This window comes from Monopterus albus, unplaced genomic scaffold, assembly GCF_001952655.1.
Source record: "Monopterus albus unplaced genomic scaffold, M_albus_1.0 scaffold59.1, whole genome shotgun sequence".
In the NCBI taxonomy this organism is placed as follows: domain Eukaryota; kingdom Metazoa; phylum Chordata; class Actinopteri; order Synbranchiformes; family Synbranchidae; genus Monopterus; species Monopterus albus.
Window position 1 is genome coordinate 2,520,989 of NW_018127939.1, and position 9,407 is coordinate 2,530,395.

At 39.6% G+C, this 9,407-nt stretch overlaps 1 protein-coding gene across 1 annotated transcript in view; it reads right to left on the reverse strand.

Annotated features, from left to right (window-relative positions):
* btbd11b (BTB (POZ) domain containing 11b) overlaps positions 1–9,407 on the reverse strand; it is a 71,301-nt gene that overhangs the window by 8,987 nt on the left and 52,907 nt on the right. The window contains exons 4-10 of the mRNA XM_020603024.1: positions 6,176–6,328; positions 5,683–5,848; positions 4,938–5,027; positions 3,284–3,385; positions 1,707–1,800; positions 1,296–1,431; positions 3–45 (exon numbers count right to left, since the gene is read on the reverse strand). Of these exons, the coding sequence (XP_020458680.1) occupies positions 3–45; positions 1,296–1,431; positions 1,707–1,800; positions 3,284–3,385; positions 4,938–5,027; positions 5,683–5,848; positions 6,176–6,328 (784 nt within the window). The remainder of the gene's footprint in view (positions 1–2; positions 46–1,295; positions 1,432–1,706; positions 1,801–3,283; positions 3,386–4,937; positions 5,028–5,682; positions 5,849–6,175; positions 6,329–9,407) is intronic.

Genomic DNA, 9,407 nt, shown 5'->3' on the forward strand with positions numbered 1-9,407 from the left:
TCTTTCCCTTTCTCAGTATGGGACAACAGCTTTCGAAACACATTTCTACAAGGAAAAAAAAAGAAAGAACAGAAATTTCTTCTGACAGGACTACACTGACTACTAGACCCTAGTTTATTGCATTTTATTGCTAATGAGTCTTCTGCTTCTGCAGTCCCATATCACAAGTGTTAAAGGAAGCGGGTGCATTTTCATAATTAATTCAGTGCATTTTAAAAGTGGTATGACAGTCCTTGAGCTACCATTATAGTTGTAGGTCTTGGCCAATCTGATATGAAGTGTCTCAAAGCTTTCATAGTTACTTCTGCATAAAGCTGGGATTTAACAAATATAATTAGAAAGAGAAAAACCCAATGCATATCAGCAAATGATTTTTCATTTTATGCAAATAGGGACTTGTTTACCTTGAAAGTCTACCATATTTGGTGTTAAATAGGTACAGTATAAATAACAAGGGAACATGGGATATTATGATATAAACTAAGCTAGTTCACTAAAATGACTCTTGTTTCTCATTCCCTATTGTTGCTTTCTTCCACCATAAAACATCTCCGCCTATAAATACCATACATAGGGCCTGAATCATGTGCACTAAAGTAATGTTTTTAATCTATTACTGTAGATATGCCTTGGCTGAGTATGCTTGCTGCCCCTGTCACTTATTATCTATGAAACCGGATGAAAGATGAGTGAGTGCTCCATATACTGTACAGTATGTGAAGTACAGTTTTGAACTCGTTGGCTTACATCTCACACCATTTGTTAAAGCTGATTTATTGATGCCAAATATAGGTGGACACACCTGAGTTCTACCAGAGCTGGTGGAAATTACACAGCAAACAAAAACTCTTAGGGAAAACTATTTTGCCAGCAGTGTGGAATTATGGATTAACACAAAAATGTAAAATGTTAGACTTTAATCATGTTAGCACAAAACTTGTATAGTTTAGTTCTAGGGGCCCAGTGTGGCACACACAGACCACCCTGTCTTTATTTTAATACATTTCATATGTGTATGTTTCCGAGATGCCACAATGTGAAAGGATAACAAGAAAAACACAAGAAAACGAGTTTAGCCATGCAGTATTAAATGTCTAATGACAAAGCCAGCTGAGGTGTCAGTTTCATGGACATGCTCTGTTGAGTTTGTGTTTGTTGAATGTTGATTTGCACAGAATTGACAGAGGGTGCATCTTATGTGCTTTCATTCTCGAGTCGACAGAGGATGCATCTTATGTGCTTTCATTCTCGAGTGTGTATTCATGACTAAACACCAATGCGTGTGTATTACCTACCTATGTCCGTGAGCTGCTGCCAGGCTGTAGGAGTTCATGTCTCCCTGCGGTGCAGTGGAGATACCATTACGGTACATGGTTCCCACCATGGGGTCGGCTCCCCGCTCCAGCAGCAAACTCACCAGCTCAAAGTTACCTGTGCAAGAAAAACAATTGGCACACAGTAAGATTAAATCAGAATGAGACAGAGAGAAAGATGAGGGTGAGGCAGACACTGGATCATGTGTTCAGCCTAGATGCCTCTAATGTCTTTATTTTCCCAGCCCCCATCATCACTAAGCCTCTAAAGTCATAACTCAGCCAATGACCATGCTGGTAGTCAGGTGTTGTTCTCAGCTGGTGATGGTCAGAGTGGTATAGGACAGTTGGACAGGAGGCAGAGGATATGGGAGCCACACTGTGTCTCTGTACCTGCAGCGGCAGCCAGCTGCAGTGGGGTCTCAGTGTAGTTCTCCATCCCTTCCTGCAGGGACCCCTCCACATTGCCTTTGGCATCCAGCAGCAGCTGCAGGTGGGCACATGCAAAGGCATAATGGGAAAGAGAGAGATGTATACAGAGAGTGGAGAAAATGAAGAATCAATCAGATCTGAAGTAGTCAGGTTGGTTTCCTAATGACTGATTAATGTGCATATGAACAAATCCCCATAGGGAATAGTGAACATCTTACTTTTACACCAGTAATTCACAGCATCGTCTATATACACAATATTACTTAGTTTGTTTATTTACTTATTATAAACCCTATAAACTGTTGTTCTGCAGAAACTACTTTCAATTTCATAATGTTTCTACTACTTAAGTGAGTAGTTCATTATTTTGGGAGATACTTATTTACTTTTGCTAAGAGTTGGATGAGATGCCACTCACATTTGCACCTTATGTAAATATGAACCTGTAGCTAGCAGTCTGTTAGCTGAGCAAGAAATAGTCAAATCCATGAAAGAAATATCATTTTAACATTTAGCTTGTAATGTTTATATATTTCAGATTAAAGAACAGAGATATGATATGTTAATTAGTGAGTCTGGACAGAGCCTGCGTAGCTGTTTTTCATTTTTTCCTCATCTTTATGTTAAGTACAGTCAAAACTAACCAGCACGAGCTTCATATTTAATGTACAGATATGAGTGATACAATCTTTTCATCTAACCTCATAGTAAACTGCACTAACTAGTCTCTCAAATTTGCTTTACAGTTTTCTGTTTTATTGCTTTATTTGCCATTAACAACATAATTGTAATTTCATTTCCTCATTTTATGTTAAAGTTGCCATCTTTTGAGTACAAATATCACGGTCTGAAAGATTCAGTGGTAGATGATACTGCAGCTCTGTCTGGAGAACAAGATTTTAGACCAAAAAGCTCCTGTCATCCCATAAAATGAAAGATGACTTGCACTCAAATTTGCTATCTTGGAAAACCAAGTGTGGAAATGATTACATAATGACAATGCACTTCACTTCATGATTTTTATTACAACTTTAATCGTTTTAATGTCACCTTTTTCCTTTATCTGATTTTCTCAGAGATCAACCTGTGGTGTTACATGGATTAAACATCTTCTATTTGAATTTAATGATTCAACATTCAATGGACAGATCATTTAGAGGGCAAACTGAATTAGTTAAATGAGCTCAGTAACAGAGTGCTGTGTTTCCACTTTTCACTTGTTAAATGTAGCCTGATCCATTTGCTTAAAAATGAAAACTGTCAGGAGGAGGCCATATTCAACACAACTGTTCAGACTTGAAGACTGGGGTCTTTAAAAATAAAAAGATTGAAATGATACATCAGGCCAATGGCATCTCAATAATTCTGGAAAATGAAAATAAAAAAAAGGGACAGGAGAAAATTAGCAGTGGAGAATGATTTTCACTGTCACCACCAAGAAGCTTTGATGACAATGATGACAATGATGACCAACCATGAGCTGAAGCACAACAATAGGTGGCAATGAGAGAATCACAGGTGAGAAAGGATGTGACTACCTGCACCACAGGCACATGTCCGTGTAACACAGCAAAAGTGAGGGGCGTCGCCTGCCGCGTTTCGGGAAAGACTGAGGGGTGCTTGTGCACTAGGTTTGGCACCTGGGGAAGGGACACAAGTAGTTGGGTTGGGTACGTAGGAGGGAGAAAGGTAAGGGAGAGAGATACAGAAACATTAAAACTACTACAAGGCCTACATGACAAGCAGCTGCAGGGAAGAGAGTGGGGACAGGAAGCTCTACAGTAGAAATTAAAGTAATTAACTCGGAACCCTGGGGCTGCAGAGGACATTCTGTCACTGTGTTCGCCATGTAATGAACACGATGGATTGATTTCTCTAGTTAGGCCTCATCCTAATGGTCTAACTCTGTTCTCTTCCACTGTAGGTCTCTCTGACAAGGCTCCGAACTGACCCCTGTAACGCTCATCTCTCTGGTAAAGCTGGAATGAAAAACTTAGCCAGATGAAAGCGTGACGTACATGAGACGCAGTCACATAATCAGGCTGCTGTGGGGAAAAGGAGGCTGGGAGTGCCTGCAGATAAAATGGCTTGGTAACACTTTGTGATATAGTCCATGATTAACAGTGTAATTTTGTTGCAGGAATCAGGCACCAATAAAATACTTAGTGGCTCCTATTGTAACAATCGGGCATTTAAGAGAAAAAAATACAAAACTCTTAGTTGTGGGCTGTATTATAATATTTAATTATAACATTTTACCAATGAGTCGAAATTTTGGCAAATTTAGAAAACAACACGTTTGCACACCTCAAAGATAAACAGAATTTGTCTGGTTCAAATTTGCAACCCGATTCAAAGTCAGGCGCGTAGAACAGGACTTAATGTTTTAGTTGACAGTGCTTTGCACTTTGGCCAGGTGTCACGAATACTGTGGGCTGCAAATCAACTCTGACACAAAGGCGGATGGGACATGCTGTTGCTGAAGTGAGTAACAAAGACCAGAATCATGAGGCCTCAACTGATCGTCCTCTTTGACGATGCCAGCTCCATTCTCTGCAGACTTCAGGAGAATTGAGTTTGTCAGTCAAACTTGATCGCTTTTTTTCATTGATAGACAAAAAATGACTCAGCAACAAACCTCAGTGTCCTATTTGATGCTCAAAAAACTCACATAAAAGTGAGTTCCATTGCACATCTAATTTCACTCTCTTTGTACACTGCTAAGGTGGCATGACAGTCAGTGCCTCATGATCCTCTGCTCTTATACATTTGTCAACATGACATATGGGGCATAACAAAGGGTGAGATGAGGAACAATGTATTTGGTTTTCTCCAATTCAATGCCACGCATAGTAACATAAACGTACACTGAAAAACCATTCTGAGACCCTTCATAAATAAAACTATTTGGAAGAATGCATACATTGAAAAAAACCTCCAATCTGTCATAAAACACCAGTCCTCCCTGATATGTACAAAACTGATGTCTCCCATTAAAGCAACACTTCACCAACAATAGGTAGATCAATTTTCTATACAAAGAAAAAGTAAAAGATCTGTCTATTTTCTGATAAGGAAAATGTGGAATCTGTTCTGGTATATGTGTTGTTTATGTAACAACTAGCCTTCTTTTATCTATGACCAGTGCTGACACAAGAATTGCAGTAAAAAAAAACTTTCATCACTACTGACCTCGCTGTTAATATCAGCTCCCGCATCCAGTAGCATCTGTACCATGGCCTCATCTCCACGGACACAAGCGTACATTAGGGGCGTCATCCCCTACAAAAGAATAAACAAGAATAACAAGATCACTTCAAAAGGGAAAGATACCCACTCATTTCATTTCATGAAGGCACCCAACAACATAAACAACTGAGGGAATGCCACCTTACACGTTTGACATTCTGCCACACCTGAACTTAAAACCTTGTTTTTTACAACAATTTACTTTTGGCTTGCTCTAAGCTTGTATTCTTGTCAGCAAGAGCAATGAGAGTCAATGAGAGTAATATTCTGCTACTGATCAAATTTTTAAGGTAAGTAACAGCCATCAGGGCATTGTCTGACATTGCCTATAATAGATACTGTGTCAAAGTTTCTATTTGGCCCCATACTAAATGTTGATGTTGCGATGGAAGGCCATTCAAGTTACACTTGCAGTATTCTCCTGATGAGATGCTGTACCGGAGGTGGTAGTCATGATCTAATACAGAGCTCCTTGGCAGAGAAGCTGCAGGGAAAAGTACGTCAGAATAAGGTTTAATATGTATGAATGGCTTTCTGTTCACATGCTGCTCAAAGGTGAAGGAGCCACAGTTTACCAAGCAAACAAAATCTTCCCCTCTATGGCTTGTGTGTGTGTTAGTGACGATGCGGGCATGAGTGTAAAAGTGTCTGCATATGCATTATTTAATATGTTGGCTGTGTCTCTAACCTGTTCACTCATGCTGTTGATACCACTGGGCCCTAGCAGGCTGACAGCCTGCTTCACCAGGTCTGTGCGTCCACAGCTAAGCATACGAAAGCCCAGGTCCTGCAGGAACTTTGCCTCAGTAGAAGCAGCATCCAGTTTCCTTGAGGCACCGAAGCAGTCATCCGTTCTGAAGGGCAAAGCACACAGAGTGGTTCACAGTACAAGCTGACTATTTTGACTGTTTGCAACATGTCATATTATTCTGACACAAATTGTTTGTTGCTGACAAACTCACACAAATATGACTGTTTGCAACATGTCATATTATTCTTAAACACTTGACAAGCTTTACTTTTTAAACACTACAGGGGGTATGAGTGTAGGAGAAATATGCATATCTTTCCTTCCTCTTGTCACTGCATTTGCATGTGAGTTCACATGGTGTTTTTTATGAGCAGATAAAGTGGCTGGGTACACACACGCTCTGTAGTAAGTACACTGCTCACAGCCCTACCGGAGCTGGCGGGGCTCACAGTCCACTCCCGGCAGCAACAATCTGGCAGCCTGGCGAACATCATCGCTGTCCACAAAGAAGCTGCGTCTGTGTTCGGTGTGAACCACAGCCACACGTACCCACTCCATCAAAGGCGGTAGCACCATAAATGGCCTGTAGGGGGAGATAGAAGCGCATGTTCTCGCTACCAGAGGCATACACACTGAACTTGGGTCAAACTCACTACTTACTGTACTGTACATAGTGTATCCAGGCAGCTGCAAAGAAAATGAACCTAATACAGAATTAGCATGTTAATTGAGAGATTCTGCCCAGTGTGGCAGATGTTTGAGAACAGGACGAACTTGGTCTAAACTTTGATGTGAAGAAATTTAAACTGAGCAAGACCATAGTATAAATTATAGACCACATGCCACTGCAATAAAAAGAATGTAAATTCGGTTTTACACACTTTTGTAGGCTAAAACAGCTAATTCACTACATATTCTGCTCTCTTCTGGAGACCTAAATCCTACCTTACTGTACTGTATGGCTCAGAGAGAGGCAGGAAATGACTAGCACACAGTTGATCCCACAGCTCACAGTTCTTGGATGTAAATATATGTGAGTATGAATGAATTATAGACCATCTTGCTTCCTCTCTGCCTGTCTTCTCCACTCATCCTGCATCAGTGTTTACTGCAGCCACACTGATTTCCTCTGCATGAAGATACATATGCAGGATGTTTCATTTTGACTTGTCTTATTGTACTGACGGCATGTTATGGATATAAACCTTCAATTAAAACAATTAGCAGTCATAGCTACATAATATTCATAAGACTCTGTAACATTTCATGCAAAATGAAGGGCCGTTAAGACATGCAGTGCCTTATGATTGTTGGTATAACACATTGAGAAGGATATTATAATGCATTATATATGAGTTCTTATGCAGGTATAAAAATAAATGATAGATATGGGCTTTATATAAAGTGTTACTGCTTTGCTTTTGATTTCAGCATGATTCAGATTGCACAATATATATGTTTTTAATAGGACATTCTATTATTATCAGATAATAATATGCATGCACATACTGTATCTTTTTAGTCATTATGAGCTATATTTATGTCACAGCATCAAAGTATGAATAAACTGGTCTTCTAAATGGTCCTTTGGGATTTACTGTTCAATAAATCACTTAAGGCCTGGACTGTCCTTGACACATGCCAGACCCAAATCTGTCACTCACTTTTAACACTAGTTCACAAGAACTTCAAGGTCTTGCTGTTTCCATGCAACGCTCTTTCAAGAACTGCAATCAAGTACAAACATTCCTGAGGAGGTTGTCTAATTTTGGCTCTGGTAATGTGTATAAACATGATTAAAACAAACATGCATTAATATTAGATTCTTTACAGACAGCGATTAGAGCCAAGGACAGCCGGGACACACATATTAGCTGATAGCTTCCTCCACTGCAGATAATAAAGTCTGGAGCCTCAGAGGAGGACTGCTCAAGCTCAACTGTTTCCCACCTCGTCTGCAAGCTAACAAGGGTTTCCATCAAACTATAGGAAATATCAAAGAGTTCAAGGTATAAATGCTACAGTGGAATATGAGCTGAAAAGATTATGTTGACAGTTCTTTGTTTCCCTGACTTGTGTGAAAAGTATGAAGTGTCCAAAAACTACAGGATGAAGGGAACTTAACAGTGTGGAAACATCACCTGATCCCTATGCCCATCATACATAAGTCACCAACACTGTTCTACAGCTGCTGGCTGATAATGTCCCACTACCTCAGTGACAGTGAGTATGTGTCTGTGCATGCCTGCTTTAGCAGCTCCTTGCTGCTGCTGCTCAGGTCACCCAGAGGGAACAGTCAAGTAGTCAATAAGTTGACAACTTAATACAAAACTGTACTTTCCTTCCAAAGGTAAACACCATGTGTGTCATTTCAGGGGTAAGCACAGAAAGCCAGAATTATAATAAACAAGCAGTCTGCAGAAATGTGCACGTACAGCAGAGTGAGGAGTAGGAATTGGATAAGCATCATTTAGATAATCAAATTTTTATCAGGTGCAAGTTCTGATGATTGAAATGTTGGTTTTCTGATACATTTTGTGCGATGTGATATGCAGATACTTCTTCCTTTTGCTTCTAGTTTTTTGATCCAGTGCCTAATTTGCTGTGGATATGTGTGTCTTCTGTTTGCTCTTTTATTATGCTCCCAGTAACCACTGAAGGTGAAATTTTTGTATTGTCCCACAGTATTAAAAACAAAAAGTGGTGCAGAGGTGTGATGGATTAATCAGTATCAGGTGCCTCTATTATTTGCCCTTGTTTTGGTATGATGCTAATATTAAAAAAGCCTCATTATCTAAACACACAAAGCATTTTCCACAGCTTAAATATGATGGGAAGTGCAAGTATACATCTAGATATTACAACTTTCTTTCTTTTCCAAAAAGACAACTAATAAAAAATTATTTGTACATATGTATATGTACTGTGTGTTCTAGCACCCTTTCATTAGATATTTCTGCTGCATCTTTGCTTTTGCTAGCTTACTACTTGGTATATTGTTAAATCTTTCAAATCGTTATAGCACACTTCTTAGCAAACAGTAGCCTATGCACACATCTAACAGCAATGGATGTAACACTGCCATTCATTTGGGAATGTGCTTGTGTCCACCTGCCAAATACTTAGTCCAGTATTCGCTCTCCTTTTAGCTCTGTCTTTGGTCCCTACCTATTCCTGGAAGAAATATTTGGCTCTGTCGCTGCAATGTGCTTCACTAAGTTCAGCAGCTGGTCACAAACTATCTGTCTGCTGTTTGGTGCCGAACAGGTAGTGCACAGTGGCTCTTTAGAGCTTTGTTGAAAACAGCTGTTTGCTCCATCTGAAAATGACACTGAGGAGAACAGCGAGAGTGAAGCAAAATAATACATTTATGGGCTGGAAAATTAAAACATTGTGATAATTTGAGAAAGTCACATAGGGTGAAGGATTTGTTGGGTAATTCTAATTAAAAGTGACCTGATTTGAGATCTTTGTGGATTCATTTCTGTGTTTGAATATTTTTTTTCCCCTTTAAAAGCACCAGTGTTGGTGAGGGATACCATAAGTGCTCCTGTTTCAAAGTACTATTATTATACAATTTATGCAGTCTATTTATTGCTGTCAGCCCTTCATTCTTAGTGTCCAAAGAGATAAGATTTTCTGACTTCTCTATCCTGTTATGA